The sequence below is a fragment of the Coturnix japonica genome, chromosome 3 (assembly GCF_001577835.2).
Source record: "Coturnix japonica isolate 7356 chromosome 3, Coturnix japonica 2.1, whole genome shotgun sequence".
Lineage (NCBI taxonomy): Eukaryota > Metazoa > Chordata > Aves > Galliformes > Phasianidae > Coturnix > Coturnix japonica.
In genome coordinates, this window is record NC_029518.1 from 47,798,921 (window position 1) to 47,819,731 (window position 20,811).

At 35.0% G+C, this 20,811-nt stretch overlaps 1 protein-coding gene across 4 annotated transcripts in view; it reads right to left on the reverse strand.

The window, feature by feature from the left end:
- ADGRG6 (adhesion G protein-coupled receptor G6) overlaps positions 1–20,811 on the reverse strand; it is a 109,655-nt gene that overhangs the window by 13,187 nt on the left and 75,657 nt on the right. For all 4 annotated transcript variants that reach the window (XM_015858345.1, XM_015858347.2, XM_015858346.2 and 1 more), the window contains 12 exons: positions 20,446–20,560; positions 18,412–18,473; positions 16,742–16,949; positions 16,140–16,305; positions 12,947–13,087; positions 10,130–10,246; positions 8,535–8,580; positions 7,197–7,303; positions 4,443–4,570; positions 3,111–3,379; positions 1,338–1,452; positions 25–308 (listed from right to left, as the gene is read on the reverse strand). In XM_015858345.1, coding sequence (XP_015713831.1) covers positions 25–308; positions 1,338–1,452; positions 3,111–3,379; positions 4,443–4,570; positions 7,197–7,303; positions 8,535–8,580; positions 10,130–10,246; positions 12,947–13,087; positions 16,140–16,305; positions 16,742–16,949; positions 18,412–18,473; positions 20,446–20,560 — 1,758 coding nt within the window. The remainder of the gene's footprint in view (positions 1–24; positions 309–1,337; positions 1,453–3,110; positions 3,380–4,442; positions 4,571–7,196; positions 7,304–8,534; positions 8,581–10,129; positions 10,247–12,946; positions 13,088–16,139; positions 16,306–16,741; positions 16,950–18,411; positions 18,474–20,445; positions 20,561–20,811) is intronic.

The window sequence follows — 20,811 nt, forward strand, 5'->3', positions numbered from 1 at the left end:
ACAAGAAAAAGAAATTCAGCTTACCTTGCAATGAATTGAAAATGGAAAAGAGGTATAAGAAGGGCAGAGTTAAGGGACCCCAGGCAAAAAAGGCAAAGCCCCATGTCATGCCCAAGAGGAAGGTCAGGCTGACCACACTACGGAGGTTCCTCAGGATCTCTTCCTTTAGTGTTCGATTAGTTCTTTTCCCATTCCTCCCGCAGATCTGCACCATCACCACCACAAACATGGCAACATTCAAGAGAAACATGATTCCAAAGTATCCAGCACAAGTCACATAAAAGACAACTTTATTCTTGATCCAGCAGCTGTAAAAAAAAAATTACCACCATTTTTAGGTAGTGCAAAACATAATTTATTTAATTACAAGGAAAATCTGTGTATATCTGGTTCCTGCGCTGCAGAGAGCTATAATTTCAAATGAATTTTGAAATTTTTAAGTAGGATGAAGCTCAGTGACATCTCAAATCACTATAGTCCATATTAGCTTCTTATCAGAAATCAGAGGTTTGTACCTCACTGTAATTAAAAGTAATTAGAAAGAAAACCTGATCTCAGATATAAGCATTGGGAATTGCAATCTCATAATGCAGCTCAATCCAAGTAGCTTCTCCACCTTCATCAGTGTGAAGCATAGGGTGCTTTATTAACAGAATAGGAAAGCTTGGATCTTCACTGCCAAAATCTCAGGTTTTTGCCACTTCAACTACAGGACAACTCACAGGCCTCTAGAGAAGCAGTACAGGTAGTCCTTTGAGGCATCAATTTGACAGTCAGCTGTTTAAGAGATCTAGCTTATTCCTCCAGTATCACATGGCTGAAATGCTTACTATGGTACTAGGGTGAAAAACACAAAGTTACATTTTTGTCTACTGTGACTAAGCAGTCAAAAAACAGAAAATGAGGTAACAAAGAGCCAAAAATATACATATATATATTTGTATTTGGAGATCCTTATCTGAAAATCAAGAAAAAAACATGGAAAGTTAATGACATATTATAGTCTACTTTATTTAAAATATAATTATTTTTTACTTTTTTTGTGTTCACACCTAGAACATGGAATTTTTATTTTAGATAAACCAAAAGAGGTATTTTTATTTTTTTGACACAGAATATATTCTTTTGTCAGAGGGATATTTGGAACTAGGTAATGCTGATTTTCCTCCAGTGTTCCTCACAGCCTTCTTTGCACTTCAGATTCAAAAAAATTAGGAGACAATTTTGTCCATTTTGCTTGATTTATTCACAAATGACTTTTCCAGTGCTATCTGCATAATGCTTTTTCTTTTTTTTCCATGCTAAATGCTAAATTGTAACAGATTGTAAATACTTACAAGTCGTCTCCTCCTTGCCCGTTAGCATCTCTGCCATACAATTCCTTGCCATAAACACGACTTGCATTTTTATTTGTGCTCGCTAAAACAACTGCTATCACTAGAGCTGGCAAACCTGTAACACAAGAACATTGTAGTTTGCTCTCAAATCCCTTAAACAAGTTTACTGTGCAAAGCTGAGTTATCAATGTTTCTGACGCTAGTGCTTTAGTTTAGAGTATCCCAAGGCAGTTCTGTGTCAGAAAACTACATAGAGAAAAGGTTCTTTTTTTTGGTTTTTTTTGTTGTTGTTTTTTTTTTTTTTTTTGTAAACAGTAAAAACATAAAATCTGCTAAGTATATCTAGTAAGTATTAATGAATCAAAATGTCCTTTCTTTAAGTCAGAAAGAAGCTATATTAGGATGTGACAAGGTACTTCTCTCAAAGCACTTGCACACAGGCTCTCACAATGAAGTGAGGAGACTAAAAAATTACTGAAACAATAAGATCAAAGAAGTATTGGGGTTGGGATATTTTTGGAGGGATTTCTTTCCAGAGATGCTGATGTCATTTCAGAAGGATGAAGAGCCAGGGAACATGAACTCAAACCTGTAATTTCTCCTCTGCTTTTCTCAGCTGAAAATATCTTCACTTTTTCTAAAACACTACATGCCCTTAACGTCAACAACAATAACAAAAAACCAAAAACCAAAAAATAAAGCAAAAAAACAAAAAACAAACAAACAAGTAAAAAACCCAAAAACAAACAAAAAAAAAAAAAAAAAACACCACCCAAAAAAGTAAAAAGGAAAAAAGAATACAGTAAAAAGAATATTTTGGGAAAATAATATGAAAACTGTGTTGAAGAGAACTATGTGCAGAGAACTATGTACAGCTCACGTAGAGCTAATGTACATTTCCTGACATGCCTTATTTACATGCCTTATTCCTGCAATGACAAAACAGATTCAAAGGGGGAAGAGGTTAATTTGCTTTTCCTACCACTGAGTCCACGTTCTCTGCTAATGTTGCCAAAAAGGATGCTAGTTGCCGATGGAAAGACATCAATTACCAGCTGGACTGAGGTCAGTGCTCTAGTCATGAGGTTAATGGTTTTGTATTGTGCTGTATTATTTCAAACACAATATGTGCATTCAGGCAGAAAGCACAGATTCCTGATATTAAAAAAAAAAAAAAAAAAAAAAGAAGAAGAAGGAAAGCCTTTCTGCTTGAGCTTTACAGTTATTTTTCAGTATTACATTTTTTCAATTCAGACCTACAGTGTATATTTCTTAAGGCAGGAAGGATCTCTCTGTTGTTTAAGCACTGCTAAAGCCCAGGAAAGTTTGGTCATTTCTGATTCCACCCTAGACCTTAATTTTTGGCAAGAAACTGCAGACTCAATTGATAGCTTCTTGAAAGCCGGTGTGAAGAGTCCTGTTGACTTCGTAGCAACTGCTAAACTCAGATGGTTTCTGAATTTATTTTGTGTCATCGTTTTCCACCTCTGATATAGCAGTAACATGCTGGCCACTCTGGAAAGACTAGTGTTCTGGTCTCTCTGCTTCTCCTCAGGCAGAGATTGCCAGTTCCAGTATATTTTCATGAAACTATCCATAGGAACTCTGGTGTCCGTGACACGGAGTCCTTAACTGGATGTGTGCCAGCACCTCAGGGCGAGGGAAGAAAACTTTAGCCTGATTTTGATTCTGTTTTGTATCTGTGATACTGACCTGTTATAAAACATTGTTTCAAAAAGCACTCTATGTAAAAACTGCATCTACTGAACTTACCCCAACCAATGATGCAAAACTTCAGTATGTATCTCCTTATGTAGGTGTTAAACACTTTCACTAGAGCGATGTACATATGAACAGCTTCTAGTCCCATCCATGTAAAGGTAGCCAGTAGAAAATAGTGCAAAAGTGCAGCAACAGCTATGCAGAGGCCATCTATGTCAAACGATGCAATCCAACCATCAAGCAAGAAGATCAAGTTCAGAAAGAGCAGAGCTGTGCTCAAATTCATCAGGATTTTGGAAGGATAATCTCTTCTTAGTTTCCTAGTGCGAGAAATACAGAAATATAAGATTAATTGCTTCCAACTACCCAAGGGAAAGCCAGCACTCTTTTGGGCCCTTAACGAGCTACTTGTCATAATATTTTATTAACTCATTTACTTGCATTAGCAAACCTTCAAATTAAATGTAATGCAATGTGCTGTGTACCTAAAATAAGGAGAGAAAAAACTTAACAGCAAACATAAAAATATAGCTGGCAAGAAGACCAACTCTAATTACTTCATGCGTTATTATCTGCACCTTTTTGGAAGGTATCATCCAGTGCAATATATTTTGGTTTCTGTTGTTCCTGTGGTTGTTGTCAGGGATTTCTGTTTGTTTGCTTTTATTTGCTTGTTTGTTTCTCTCTTTTTGTAACTGAGACACACTGAAATGTATGAACTGTAGGGCAACTTCTGCCATGTCAGACAAGAACACTATACCTTAGGTAATACAATACCAATGCAATTATTAGAGATATTAAGAACTATTTTTGAAGATTACAGAAGGCCCCTATTTTTCCCCCCAGAAAACTGTCCTTTAGTAGAATGGCAGGATGATTGTTTTGCATTAATGTGACTTCACTTTCTCTTTTCACTCATAATATAACTGTATTCTTTCAAAACTTGCATTTCCTTTAGTTCCTTGTTAAAACTGCTGGAAAAGTTCCTAACTTAGCTTCCTGGTTGTTGGTTTTTGTTTGTTTGTTTGTTTTCCTCACAGTAAGCCTGGCTGTGGATTTTATATTGATCTATTTTGAATCTAGAGAATATCGTACTTATGAAAGACAAAATACTGGGCCACATGAACCTTGTTGCCTTGCCTGAGGAGCACAACACATTGAAAACAGGAGAGAATTTGAACTTATGCTTCTTTAAAAAAAATAATAATCTGCTTCCATATTTGTGTCCAGGTTGTTTTTTTTTTTAAATGCTTCCCTTTCTCTGCAATAAAGAATAAGAAAAGCATATAGCTAATTTATTTTATTTATCACATAGCTGTACCTCATTTGTACATTTTGTGTTATTACCTCATTTGTGTTAGTTTTTACAGAACTAGTACTCACTCAAATGCAATGTATGTCAGAAGAGTTGCAGCTGAAAATATAGCAGATATCCCACAGCCTATGTAAGTGATGAAAGTGAGGATCTTGGTATTCTGTGGGTCTATTTCTGTAGCGGTTCCCTGAAGGTCCTATGGGAGACAGGAGGAAGAGGCGTCAGTTGCAGCACAACACTCTTACTTGGTAATTAGTTGAGTGAAACTTAGAAACACTTTGGCAATAACAGCATAACCCTGCTGTCAGGGTTCATGTTTACTGAGTATACTTAGTTTATAATTGTTACACCTCTCACTTCCTTCCCATTGCTCTTGAAAACATTGTGCTGTGAGAATTATAACTGCTCAGATCAGCAGATAGACAGAGTCTGATGCTGCTCCTTACAATTCAGTATCAGGAATTCCAATGTCCTCCTGCAGAAATAATCTTCCTGTACAAAATATTTTTTTTACTTCAGTTGCTTATGCACAGCTCCCTTTAAGATACTTATGTTGAATGTCTATTGAGAAAGTAATTTAAAAATTGCTCATAAAGAAATGCACAATGTTCTGGGGAGATTCTGACATAATTTCTCATCATTAGAAGCTCATAAGAATCAGTTTAGCTAATTGTCTATGGGTGAAACCAAGGGCAAGATATTGCTCTTTGCATTTATGGTCTGTTTTAACATGTGAACTACAGTTATATATAGAATTGCTCAGAAAAAAATAGTGACAACATTTCAAAAAAAGATTGGAAATGAAGTAGGAACATTCTGGGGATTTTTTTTTTTTCCAGTTCTCTGTCCAACTGTAATTGCCACATAGTCCTGAGAATAAATACCAGGGTTATTTCCTTTTTTTAAGGGAAAGGAAAAATGAAAGTTCTTGGATCTATATAACCATGGACTGAATGTGAGCAAATACTAGCATTTAATATCATTTGTTCTATGGTTAGTGGAGCTGTCTTCCCCAGCAAAAAAGACAGCAACATCTAGCAGAAAGAACCAACAGAAGGCTACAGAACGTGCTGTTCTTCAGAAAAGAAATGAAGGAGCTCTATTCAGCTTTTCAGACTCTGTCCTAACCTTGTAACAGTTTATATATATATAAAGAGATTGTTATTTGAAAACAATTTAATATCTAAATTAAAGTCAGATAAGATTATTGAAATGGAAAAGCAATTGGAAGGGTCAAAACTGTGTAAAAATCTATTGGAATACAGCCCAAATTCAAAGAACTTCTCCCTTATTTCCTAATGTCACTAAAGCATTTAGGGAAGAGAAGGAACTCATTGAGTATATTCTAAAGAAAACCCTTCCCCTCTGCTCCCCCCCCCCTTCAAGGATGAAAAGTGAAACAAAACCACAATTTAGCTTGCAAAAAGATAAAACGCTTATGACTATTTCCCATTAACATCTGAACATGATGTGAAGAGAGCAGCTCTGTTAGGAAGGCTACGGAAAGCCAAAGCTGAAAAAGTCGGTGCCTGTAACTCCCTGTCACAGAGGAGTCCAATTTGTCATTGCAGTAATTAAAAAAAAATAACCAAACAACCAGATCTATTTTCATTAGGAGCTGTGATAAGTCAACAAATTTTCAGCAATTTTTAATTACACGCCAAAGAATACTAATTTTTGGACTAAAAATAAAAATGTAAAAAAGAAAAAAAAAAAGAGGTTTGACCTATTACTGAGGTTAAACGAAATCACAACATTTTAAGCCAAGATAGAAATAATCCATCCTTTTCATGTTGAGATTTTTTTTTCTTTCATAAACACATCAAACAGACAAATTGCTGGAGACACCCGAATATTAGAGAAATCATGCTCCTGAGGCAGAAGGTACCCTCATCCATCTTCCTGATATGCTAAGCTTTACCTATCTCAGCCACACAGTCCGGAGGCTTTGCCTAATCTTCTGATAAAATAAGAAATATATATGTTTTGTTCCCACACTTGGCGGGCTTTGCAGTCTCTACTGCAAAGCAACAACAAAGCTGATAAAAAAAAAAAAAAATATATATATATATATATATATATATATATTTAAGAAAAGAGCACATATGAGTTTACCTGTTTTGTAAAATAAGGTATTGTAATTTATCCCCTTGAATGAGGTGGGATTACTGTTTTCATTGTCTTGATTTTTCATTTTCATTAGCTATTACTCTGACTTCAGGACACTTTTTGCCCTGATCATTTTTCCTAAAAATACAGTGCTCTACTTTTTGTTCTGAAACCAGCACCTCACCTCTTCCTCTAAAAAAAATCATTTCTCTACTTCTTCTTTATGTGAACATTTTCCTACTTATTCCATTTTGCTAGTGAGAGACAGAACTGTGACTTCATTTTACAGTGTCTTATTCTGGCCTTCTTTCTTGCCCAGCCATGTCCTGGCTTTGAAACTGGGTAATATAATACGCTTTTTGCTCAGAAGTCTTTGCCCAAAGTCTTCTGTGGCTTGTGTACTTTTCAAAATACATAATACGTTTACTGGGACATTTTGTTAATTTTTTAAATTTTTTATTTTTATTTTTATTTAAATTTAGCTGCTTCACTTTATTTGTTACTTAATTCTTGTATCATTACCATTAGATATTTTGCTATGAAAAGATTTTATAGCAGTAAGGAGGAAAATGACATATGGAAATTAGAAATCATGTTCAAAAAGAATAACTCACACAGCAAACATGAATGAAGATAGCTGTCTTGGCTGATGATAAAAACAACACTACAGTTCCTAGAAAAGATAACCTAAAGAACAATAAGAGTTTGCCTACCATGAGTACCCCAAAGTGCGTGAGGTGGTTGCACAAGCAAACTGTTTCATTTTCATTGGAGTCTGCTTGCACTTTGCATCCCGTAGGGTTCCAGCCACCATTACCACCTATAGAAATGAAACAGGAGTAACCTTACTTCCCAACAAACATCTATAATCTTTTCCCTGGATTCCTCATCTCATCTTGAACAAACACAGAAATGCACAAATAATAAATATATAATAGAAGTCAATATTAGAAGCAATCAGTCATTAAAAATGAAAGCGTTAGATTTCTTAGTTTCTATCAGACAAGTGTACCAATAATGGCCTACTGAGAAGAAAGAAGGGCTATAGTAAAGTTTGGGAACTTTCTGGTTAATGGACAAGGATCTCGCATTTAGATACACTTTAGTTTTACCCAACAGTACAATGGTTTTAGAACTCCCTTTTACCACCCTGATGTGATGTTTGCACCTGCCTTCCTCCTACTCACATATCCCCAGGCACATGAAAGCATTTATGGCCCACAAGCAGAGGGTCCCACCCTTCCTCTCTGCAGTGTGTGATACAGAAGGTCAGAGAGGATAATCTCAGATATTCTTAAAGAAAACATGAAATAAACTGTCCTCTTCCTTTTCTTGAAAAATAAAAGTAGAAAGATTTTACTAAAAAAAAAGAGTAAGAAAGTAATGTTTGTATTTCTGATAACTTATTTCATTTTTTTTCCCACTCAAATATGAGCTAATTTTGAGAAACTGTTCATGTTCTCTAAACTCTTAAGAACATTTTGTTAACTCTAGGAAAAATTCTGCAAGTTATCTGTCATACCCCATAACTTTTCCCTCAATTCAAGACAAAATCTTTCAAAAGACTGTGATGTTCCAAAATCACTCAAAACTGTTTCTCCTTGGATGTGCTTTATATATTTACATTACTGATTAGTTCTTTCCTTTCTCTGTTTTTATTCTTGTACATTCTCCTCAGTACTTCTGACCAACTTTTCTACTTTCATCTGCTATGCTGGAAACGAATTTTAGCAGGAAATCTAAAAAACATGTATGTATTTAATTAGCATTACTGTTTAATTTTCACACACACACGGTGTGTGAAGAACAGTTGTCAGATAGAGAAAAATAAAGAAACGTTACAAATTCTAAATGTTAAGCAAGCTAACAAGCAAACTTTTTAATAAGAATATTTAACATCTGCTTTTACAAGTGACTTTACTAAGAGGAAGAAATGGTGTAGTCTACAGATGTCACCTAATTTTTCAAACTGATAAAGGAGCAAAAAAGAACAAAGACAGTGATGGATTTTTTTATTCACCTAAAAAAAATGATAGTATTTTTAAACTTACCATTTTTGGCCATATCCCAGAAGACACAAGTAGGCTTAGGGTCTTCCTAAGAACACATAGAAAAGTAGACATTTTATACCTCTTCAGATACATACCTCATAAATACATACATTTTCAGAAAATGTTTTTCTATGTACATTTCTGCTAGAAAGATCGTACACTTCTGTGTACAATTCTGCTAGACCTTATTCTGCTAGAAAGACAGATTTGCACAGATTACAAAAAGGAGTATTATTTGTCTTCACTGTTGTTTTTTGCATCCTTAGAATGAGAACATTTTACTGTCTCACTAAAGTAATCCATGAGCATGACATCTCTACCAAGTCTAAATATATATATATATATTTTTTTACTGTTTACATCCTCAGGACTTCTCAGTGAATCCTCTATTTAACTGGCCTCACAACTGTGCAGAGGTCTGCTGAATTTCATTGGAGGTTGCTGTACCTAACCTTGAAATAGTTATAAAACCAAAATGTAAGGTGAAGTTAATTGGAATGTGAAAATTATGAACCAGCTTCTCACTGTGTAAAAGATCTACTTACGTACTGAATTTCATTTCTCTAATACCATTTTATCTTTTGCTGTAACTACTGGCTGTGGTTTTATTTTTTTAACTGAAACTGTAGGTACCAAAGGGTAGCACTGGGGCTTTATTTCCATTAATTAACTGTATGTTTTAAAAATGTGGTTCTGCCCATTCTTATTGCACAGGAAGCCACGTAACAAAAAAATACCTTTGGGAATTATTAATGAAAAAATTTCTGTTGAATCAAAGAATTTCAGTCTTTTTAAAATTCTTGTGAAATAAATAATGTCCCTGGTCACAAACACTCATAAATTGAAGAGGGGTTTTACCTACAGTTATTGGCACAAATTGCCTCTGAGTGTCAGAATCAATAGTCTTTCAAATAAATTATGAATGGATTAGGAGTGTGAGAGAATGAGAGAGGTTATTTATTTTTTACTTTTTGTTTACTTGCTTTGTTAGAGATTTTAATTACATTTGAGTTTATATACAAAATCTACTAAAATCAATGAAGCTATATGCTCAGCCTTTACTACTAGGTCACTCCATAAGTAATGCCTCCTAATTATTTCCATGGAAACTACAACAGATACAAAGAACACAATGCCACCACTTGATGGAGCAAATTCTCAGTTACAAAATGTTATTTTTCAACATAGTCACCACCATTAGCTATGAATTTTTGCAAGCAAAGAACAAGAGCCTGCACGTCATTCTTATTTTAAAAATGTGCCCCAGTGGAGGTGACCCAATGCTGCTGTTACCATTGCTCAAACACACCACTCACTGCCTCACTTTGCTCACATGCACTGTTTGGTCTCCACCAATGTTCAGCAATTGTTGATGAACATCAGTGGGTGACATTTTTTCCCCATGGGGGAATTCAGTGACACAACTTTGCTTCAAATGCCATCTGACACACAGCAAAAAAATGTTCAATCTCTACTGTCATACCACCATCTGCCACAGAGGTTGTGGGCTATGCTGATAAGATAGGAGGCATTAATTTTGAAGCAGCCCTTTTATATGTAATATGTGTTTCTGTTCTTCTGAAGTCTCTCCTTACTTGAATTTTGGTATGTTTAATTGTAATCTTCACATATTCCTGAAGATCTCGAATAGTTATGTTTCCAATACTGCATGCCACCACAAAACTGGTCAAGTTGCCAGGAGTTTCTGCATCCTTTAAAAGATTCAGAAAAAAAAAACATAATTGCTTACACAGCACATAAAAGAAAAGCCAGAATACACTTCCACTTTTGTAGCATGCCAGAACAAATAAACTGTCAGCGGTTTTGCACTTTTGATCACATAATGAAACAACATTCTGTTTATAAAATAAAATAATGGATTTTCTTCATGGAAGTTTCCATATTTTCCTCACAGTCATAAATATGTATTGGCATTATTACAATGAGAGGTTAGAAGGCATCCTTTCCCCTTTTAATCATTTTGTCTAATGTCACCAAAGTTGTAACTCAAACAATGTAGCAGATAACAAACCATGATATGATAAGCTTATTTCCCTACAGGAGAATGAACCAGCTTTCTTGTCAAAACCTTTCAAGAACATCCTATGTCCTGTGTATAGTTAGTTGTTAAGCCATCCCCCATCTTATAATCATATAGTAAAGAAATTCAAAGGAATACTGTAAGGTCTTACGCAGTGGGAACGTAAATATAAGACTGAAGATAATAATACCATCTTGTATGGGAAATTGGTAATCTCAGCCTGAACCTCTGATTAATCAGCTGAGGCAAGTGTTAGGTCAGCTGTGGGAGCACAGGTGAGAGTAATTTAGCTGTGCTCCTGGAAGGGGTGGAGCTTGACTCCACCTCCTCTAGACCTCATTTAAGGGCTGACCACTACTAAGGCATCATCTCTTAGAGATTGTTCTTTGATGGAGATTGCCTCAGTGGTTCCCAGCAGACCAAGGGTTTCCATACAGGTTAGCTTTTTTTCTGTAAACAACCTTTTGGGTATTTACAACTACCATCTTTTCATTATTGTCACTGCACACATCTATATCTTTAAGTGAAAAATATCAGGCTGCGAATTTTCCAAAAGAGAAGTTTTCCTTGGAATCTGAGAATTTATTGAAATGGTACTGATTTGAAAATTCAATATTCCTGTGAAGAAGTTTCATCAAAGCGTGAATGGCTATACGTCTTTTTGGGAAACCAGGAACTTTAAACTTCCAGGACACTGCTTACTGCAATTGCCTAAAATTAAGTGCTCACTTCAGAAGTTTTAAGTTATCTTCCTTGGTCTCCAGATAGCCTCTTACCAGTTCACTGTCACATCTGTTAGACAGTAGTGCCTCTGTGAATTAAGGGGCTGCAACTGGCACTGTGCTCCTTTACTTGGGGTACTGATGCCTGTTCCTGCACTAGGATGTGTGTATTCCTTTCCACGGTGAACTAGCTTACAGAATTTTTGTTACATATTTCATTGTATTTCTTTTCTTTTGGCTCTATGATTTTTTTATTATCAGAATTCCACAGTATTATATTATGCTATCTCCCATTCTGCTATCATATTTAGTAAATTAGTTTTCTCTCTTAGACTGTTGCCACAGTTTTCTGTTTTGGCCCATCCCCCTGCCTTCTCTCTATTTTTTCCCCCTTCTCACTCTCCCAGCATGTGGGTCTGTGAGCCTCTCCATTACATTTAGGCATGAAACTGAGCCCAAAAACCATTGATGGGTTTTCATTGAATGATTAAGAATCACTTAAAATCACCATTAAAGAACACATTTAGACTCAGTATAATCTTACGTAATTACGACAACCTCATATCTGTATTTTCCTGGTTTCTTTATTAAAGACATTCATCTGTTTCTCTTAAAAGTGGCCTCAAAATGAATACTATTTTAAATAGTTAAACATTATTCAGGGTGTATTTTAGAAGGTAACTGAGGGTCATGGGTAATTTCTTGCCTTGATTATCTGAAGAATCTGGATATGCTGCCAGGAAAAATGATAATATAGGAACAATACAATACTACACAGTTCTGCGAATGTGTCAAAGTGTCAAAGGTCACTTAAAATACTAATGGGATACTAATGGAAAACAAACTAAAACCTTCTGAGTTGTAGCCTACAGTTCACTATGAAACATTTCTTTATTAATTCTCCCTTCCCCCCCCGCCTTTTTTTTTCTTCAAGGGTAGGTCTGCTATTGGGCATTTTTTTTCCTAAGCTGCAAAACTCTTCCTAATCTTACTTTTCTTTTTTGTTTTGTTTTTTGTTTTGTTTTTTTTTGTTTTCTTGCATTAAACATGCAGGAACTACTTAGTATTGCTATTTTCAGGGTCACAAAGGAGAAGAAAAAAACATCTGGGTCCCTTCTATGTTCAGGTACGAACATAGTTATCCTTATTCCATGACTAGGTTGTCTGTAAATAGATACAGACATATTTAAACTAACATCTGCTTCTGAGAACACAAAAATAATAGTATGTATAGAAAAAAAATGCTGCTTCAATCAACTCTTTCAAGGAAAAGAGAAAGAAAGAACAGTAAGCAGCATTATGGGCCAAATTCCCAACTCATCCCAGATCCACTGAACATCACTTCTATGAAAGCACCTCTGTAGAAGACATCATTCCCTTTCAAGGCCCTTGCAACTTTACACTGATTGTAATCAGATGGGATCCAGCTTGCTGTTGATTACTCTGAAAAAAATGCTTACGTCAATGTCAGAGGAATGCGCAACAATTAAATTGCTCCTGCTAATTCAATCTGGATGGCTATTTCGTCACTGAATTTGAATGTCACTAATGTCTACATTTGCTATCACCATCTGATTCCTACAGGAAATTTTTAGCATCTGCCTTTGACTTATGCAAGCTGAAATTACTTCAAACACTCCCAAGTTTACCTGAAAAAGACCATTTTTATTGAAGAAAGTAAATTGAGCCCTTGATATAACTTCGAAGTCATCTTGACTTAAATTCTTCAGTAAACTTGGTGGCAGAATCACAGAAGCAATGGCATTTGTCTGATCCTTGTCAAAGTCTATCTGTTAAATCAAATCAATGGAAGAAAAGAACATGTTCAAACAAAAAGCAAGCATCCTTTGTTCACAACTGTGTTCAAACCCTTCATGAAGATGTCTAAAACACTGGACTAGAACTTTTAACATTAATTTTAACTGTTCCTATGGAAGATCCAATTGTTTATTTTTTTTTAATTAGTTGTGGAGGTTTTTTCACACTCAGCATGAAATGAAGTTTTTGCTACAGGAAGATAGTAGATTTAAAAGAAAAAACACGCTATGTTTCCCGATATAACGATGATTTGAAAATACTGAGATGGCAATAATAGCAGTCTTAATACTTTTCAGTAACCATTAAGATATTTCCTCATACCAAACAATGCTGTAAACACAAAAATATGCTCTGATCCTTCTTTCTTTAGTTGTATTTTTGGCTTGATCTAATATCTGAATTAATTCTCTTACTATCTTTTATAGTTTCTGTGTTACAGAAAGAAGAATTTAAAGTAATAATTAGTGTCACTGCTCTACAATTATCATGCAATGAAGCACAAAAAAACACATTTTCTATCATGAGGATGATCAATATGGGCAACATGCCAGACACCTGAATGTCCTCCACAGCGTGTGGATTCAATGTGTATCAGGCTATCCATCTGAGAGAGGGAAGTAATTCATCTAATACTGTCTCTATTGTAAAAGTGTTTTACTGTAAGATAAGGAAATTCACTCTCCTGACTTCTTCAAAGGCATGTTGTATTTATGTTTCTGGTGATCAATCATATGATTTTAAAAGCATCATTAGCTATTAGAAAGTTACAGGTCATGGGCTACTGACAGATTTTTTCAAATTCTAAATTTTCAGTGAATTGCTGTGATTACATGGCAACCTTGGAAATTAATATCAAGTAGTTCACAGGTATCTCCTAACAGGGCTAAATGCACTTGAATAAAAGGTTGTCAAAATGTAATTCTACCACATTAAGTAAGACACACAAGCAATGAAGATGTCCCATTAGGTACTGTCTGCAAATGGAGTGGAAAAGGTTTCTACGAAGAAGCAGGGATGTATTACAGGACCAATTTAATAATATGAATCACCATAACCTAACTTAGTCAAAGGTTTGGCAAGAAACATAAAGACAAAAGGGACTAAAATAGAATCTTTCCAAATTACCATGGTTACATTTGCTTGATATCTACTTCAAGAAAAAATATGAAAGAAAGTCTGGAAACACTCTGACATACAGTTTAAAGACTTTAAGGCTCCCTGATGATCCTAGATCATCACATTGCTGGTAAAAATCCTGTGCTTTCACAGGAGAATCTTCTTCCAGCAGGGACAGCAAATATCTTTCTTCATGGGCATGGAAAATAGCAACTGTGACCACAATTGTTCCTGACTTTTCTGGTAGGAAGGGTGCTAAGAATTCTGGAAATGTAAAAGTCTGTGAACAATCTTGTGTTCCAAAAGGAACATTTTAAATAACTTGACGGAGTTTTGATTTTATGACTATTTAGACAGTGCTCCAATAAATTATTCCAGGGCAAGAAAATTCCTGGATGTTCTCAAGAAACAGATGGTAATTCTTATTATACATGCAAACAACTCAAACCCAATTTCAGAATTTTTTCTTTCCTCTTTCCATAAGTACAGAATGAAATCTGGAGAAGAAATATTCCTTTGATAACAAACAAAGAACAATCAGCTATTGAACTTCAGGGATGCTCCATCTCTGGAGGTGCTCAAGGCCAGGTTGGATGGATGGAGCCATGGGCAGCCTGACCTAGTAGGTGGCAACCCAGCACATGGCAGGGATATTGGAAGTGGATGATCTTTAGGGTCCCTCCCAACCCAAGCCATTCTATGATGAGAGCTAAACAAAAGCAGATTTAAAATCATCAGACATTTCTAATAAAATGGATTCAAATAAAGTTTAGCTGAAACTTTGATGATTATGAATGTGTGAAAGCTCAGTTACATTTGATCCATTTGCATACATTAAAACAATCATTTTAATTTTGCTCCAAGGCCTATACTACTAAGCACTGTCTTCATTACTGTTTTTTGTTTTTAAAGTACATAGTAGTTCATATAAAGATGAGACCGATATCTGGCTAGTTTGTTGTTCGAATTTTGTTCAATTACATGCTTCCACTCCAGTGATTATTCTTTAACCATTATATTAATTATATTTAACCATAGTGCCATGTTTAGTCTGAGTTCAGATTTGTGTTCTTTGGCCCAAATTATAGTAGATTGCCAATGTGTTTCTTTTTTTCTTGTGGGGTTTTTTTTTTGTTGTCTTTTTAAAAAAAATTTTTTGTTTTTTATTTTATTTTTTTGTGTTTAATCCCAGTAGGTATTGTGCATCTCAAATGCTATTTTATAGCTTTTAGATACCTGTGCATCTTCATTTGTGAAAGAAAGATGAAAAAATATTTTTGAGGTGATGGCAAATAACTAGAGCAGCCTGTACTGTAGTACTGGAGACCATTCTGCATTTTGAGGGACTTGTCCTTTTATTCTTCATACATCTGTGCTGATCAGTCAAGCCCTTTGTGAATGTATTGAACACTCTTCGACATCCAAGGCAGCACTAGCCTATCAACCTTCATGTGGACAACTGGATCAGCCTTAGGCCTCTGTTAGAAGTCAGTATTCAGACTATACAGGCAGGCTGAATATCTACTGGAATCTACACGTATATACCTACATTTATTTGTAACATGCCAAACCTGAAATGCATTGATATAGTTGTTAGTATACAATGGGTAACACAACAGGCTGCTAAAGATGATTTTCCCTTTTCATTAGTTTAAAAATAATAAAGAAAAATCTACTCTGGATTTGTAAGGAAATAATTTTTTATCCACATGGAACATATGGGGGTCCATCTGGCATTCCCACCACTCAAGGAAATACTGCGTTAAACTGTTTGGATGATTACAGAAAAAAAGGAAATAGAAAGCAGGGGGCGGGAAATAGGGAGTTGTAAACACTTTTATAAACACATTAAACACACTTGGAATAACAGTCACTTCTCATATTCAAACACAGATGCTCATGACATACCTGGAAATCAGATGCATTATTTTGTGGACTGACACTGAAAGAAGAGCCTTTGAATGAAGTTGAGTTTACAGAAGACACTCCAAGTGCAAGATTGCGTGTTGAAATACTCATGGATGGTCCCGTGAATTGGATCTTTAAAGCCAAGGCATCAATAGTTTTAAGAGCTCTGAAAACAGAAATAAAATTATTTTATTCTATTCTATGTGCTCTCCATGTATTCTCTTCATGTTAAGGCAATCCTCTTATTAAGTTTCTGTCACCCATCTCTGTATTCACAAGGAGACTGTCAGGCAGTAAATACATGTGTATCTTTTGAACAGAGAAGGTTTTGATAGATACAATTTGTCTGATTTACATATCACTGGTCCTGAAATCATCCTCTGACAACACTTAAATGTATGCTGTGTCATTCATCAGAAGTCTTTTCCATTAAAATATTTTGTCATTTATACTAATTTTCTTACATGAAGAAACATCTGCTTGTCTCGTTTGGAATTTTTTTTCGTGGAAATCAGAAAAAAATTGATTTATTTTACAGTATTTATATGGAAGAATGAACCAATTTCCTAAATTTTCTTAAAGGCAAATGCAGAAATACTTACTCTGAAGATGATGCTGCCAGAACACTGTCTGAACTGTTTAGAATATTGGAAAAAATTGTCACCACGGTAGAACCCAGAGATTCATCAATTTCTTCATCATTCACAATTTTTTTGAGTTTCTGGACGACATCATTTACTTTGTCTGAGGTAAGCTGCTGCCCTTCTCCAGTGAGATTCAGAAGTTGATTGGCAATATCAGCTGCATTTTCTGTTGAAGAAAAAATAGTAAATAATCTGTACCAGTCCTGACATAATTTAGAAATACAAATTTTTATTCTCATTACTGAAAGATAGAGAATGTACTGTGGTACATGTAATAAGCATGAAATTCTATTACTTTATCACATTCATGTTTTTATTTAAAGCATATATAACCTGTTAATTCTATATACTGTTGTTAAGACACATTGGTTGTGTCTTACTATACATTAATTTAATCTGAGTTTGTAAATCAGAACAACTATTGGAAAGGGCTGAAAGTGGGAGTAAGAAATAAAAGCATATTTTCTTTTTTCTTGTCCTTATGATATCATCTCTTTTTCAATGAGAAAAACAAAAACCAAACATACAAACAAAAAAACCCCACCTGCTTCTGTATCCCCCTTGAAGTGAAGTTAGCGTGTCCCAAAGTGACAAAATATTCACTTTTCATCTCTAGGGTGAAAGTCTGATCCGACTGTGAATGTTATCAATTTGTTTGTGTTACTGCACTCTTAGTCAGAGGGCTAGACAAGCACAACGCAGAGGCAAATTTGAGGAGAAGAATCCTCCTACTAAGAAAAGGTTGATATTGTATCCAGTGGCAAAGCATAAGTATAAACTGCACGTTAAACAATGCTTGGTGCCATCTGGATAGAAAACTGTGTAAATACTTACATTTTACAATGTCAAAATATTTTATATTTACTGAATAATCACAAATAAGATTTCAAGAGACAATCAGCCTTCTTCAGTCTGCATCTGACTGTGGGTTTTTTTTAAGCTGTGTTTTATATTGCAGCTTTTGCTATGTTTACTGTAGAATGTTCATTCCACACCAAAAAATGTTTTCATATAGCGTGACGTATAGTATAGTACTCATCACAATCCAGTACATTAGGTAGCCAGGCTCCATATGAAATCCCTATCAGTGGTGTAAGATAAGAAGTCTTCTAAAGGAAAGCAATGCATAAGCTTGCTGTAGCTCTGAGTTACATTTGAGAATATCCTGATCTTCACTAACTGAGGGCAAAAAACAAGTTGTTTGTTTGTTTTTTAACTCCTTTAACACCAGAATGACATCAAGGGGTATTTTTCAAACTGATAATAAATCTGAACATGTGTGATCATAAGCTCAGTGAAAAGAGTAGAATTCTTCCCCCTGGTATCTATGGGCATTGGAAATATTTAAAAATTTGTATGAACTTGAGTATCAAATTGGTGCAAGCCTCCTGTCTCCGTGAAATTACCTGAAGAATTTGATTTATTTCACTGATATCCAGAATGGATGGGTTGGATTCAATTTGGTGCACTTCCCTTGAGTTTTATCCTTAACTTTTTCTTAAAAAGTAAAAAATAAAAAAATAAATAGTACAAATGAGGAAGATATTCTGCCTTAGTGTAACTTTCCTCCTCATAGTAGTTAGAAACCAAAATACACTTTAACTGAATATCAGTATCTATACACTTACCTGTACAATTTCTAAGATCTGGCTGTCCCCAGTATGATGTATAATTCTGCAGACCCAAATAGCTAAAGAGGGAAAATGACAAAATGCACATAAAATACAATAGTGTAATTATATAGATGTTTCTTAATTGTTTTGCACATGTTATAGTGGTACAATATCGTTGATTCACAAATTTTCTTGCAATACTAGCTCCACTAAAATTAAATGTACGCTAGACAGTGGAAATATGTGGTCTGTAGTGTGATGGAGTCAAATTTACTGCTGATTGTTTTACTGACTTGACCAATTGCATCAGCAGAAATTGTGTATTTCAGAAAAGACCCAAATATTGACACAAGCTATTATGTCCATATTTAATACAGCCTAATTAGATGCTGTTTCTGTATTTTTCATTTGATATAAATGGCTTTGATCAGGTCTATAGCAAGTGCTAATATTCCCAGAAGAACAAGGACAGGAGCTGTGCAGAGACAGGTAGAATGTGCCACCTATGAAAACCAGAAGGTCACCTTCATATAAAGGTCCAAGATGAGCAGCAGACATAAAAGGACAGTAAATTTTTTCAAAATATTTTTCTATAAAAGCTTACTATAGCAAATTTCCCAGATATAGAACTGAAATTAAACACACTTTTTCCTAGGTTTCCTATCAGGAGAGCTATGACACAATAGTATAACAAAGACAGGATGGAGAAAGGGAAAAATTTAACCTTTCACTCAGTGTATGCTTGAATAATGTATTTCTCAGTTGATCATCCTTATTATAATAGCACTCTTGGAAGCACAAATCTAGAAGACACCACTGGGCCAGATTCTTTTGTCTGTAAGAATAAAACACTCCATGCCTGTGCTCTCTATAGGTAAAAACTAATGAGGGCAGAGAAAACACAGTGCAACACAGAACACAGTAGCTTTTTTTAGAAGAAATGTAGTGGACAGACAACCAACGGTATTGTTTATACCAGAAATGAATAATAAAGATAAGCAATACTGGGGCAGCAAAGGCCAGAGCCTTAATTTTTAATGATTCAGAGACTCACATAAAAACAATCTGACCCATGCACTATTTAATTTAAAACAAAAGTTGGTCAATCAGAATCTAGCTGCTCTTGTATAAGATTATGAGTCTGAGGAAGTGAGTTGGTTAAAAATAATGCTGGTTGTTTTCCTGTTTGGCACAGAACCTCAAAGCTAATTCCTACACATGTTGACATATTGTCTGTGAAAAGTGAAAGATCTAGTCTTCTCAGAACATGTTCCAGATGCAGTGTGGGTGGATGAGACTACTGTATTGAAGTAGAATGATTGGTGATCATCCTAAATACTGAACAGATTAATTAATACTGCACTCAAGGCACTCAAAGGAGATCAAAGCCATATTATTTGAGTAATATATCAAAGGAAGTCATAATATTCCCTTTTTACAAAGTGGAAATAGAGTTACAGTGCTTAAATCATTTGTTGATGTTCACAAAGAAAGGCTACAATAGGGAAAAATTATCCTCAAATTTAAAGGCATAAGTCCGAATCTTTAAGAATTAGACTATCCTCACCTTCATATATGACTAATTACTAATAACATTCTTGTTTCAAAGGATTTGTTTTACTTTCATTTAACTGGATAAAAAATTCTGGATTAAATTAAATAAATATGCAACCCATCTTTGCAAAAATTTTGATGAAAAGTTTCTTGTACAAGTTGAGATACTAGTAACCAAGTAGTAGTTGATATTTGATTTTGGCAACATGAACATTACAAACTGAAGAAAGCACTTTTATTCTGTAAGAAGGTGCTATTTTCATTTTGGTAATGTATTAATTGTGGGTCTCAATATGTCCTAAGGAAGTAGTAGATAAGCTTTTTTCTCTTATTAATGAAGTACACACTCTTACTGCACACACATGATCTCTCACAGCATAGAAATCATCCTTCTGAGATATGGTGCCATTCAACAGCATCTGTTGTGGAGGATGAAGTCTAACTATATAACCAGAAAGCTGAAGCTCTCATTTTCTCTGGTCTTTGACCACCTACCAGGTTCTTGATGCAATCTGAACTGAACTCCCATGGCAAAATGTAAAGTTGGTAACTGTTGGTCTGGTATCTGGCCAAAAATAGTTTGGAGGGTTTTCTTCAGCTAAACATTTTTCTGTAAAAATAAAAATATCTCAATCAGTGTTAATTGTTAATTTCCTCATCTATGTTCAATTTTTTGTCTTAAGTTCATTATCCATTCTGCATCATGTAGCTCTCTTCAAATGAAATGTTTGAATGCTTTCTATAGACTAGTTGTAAGGGAGGGGTGTACAGCAGGGGACAAAATATACTGCTGCTGATGCTGAAGGAAAAGCGCTGAATGTGTTAACTGCATCCACTTGTGTTTCACTAGCCCCTCCCTCT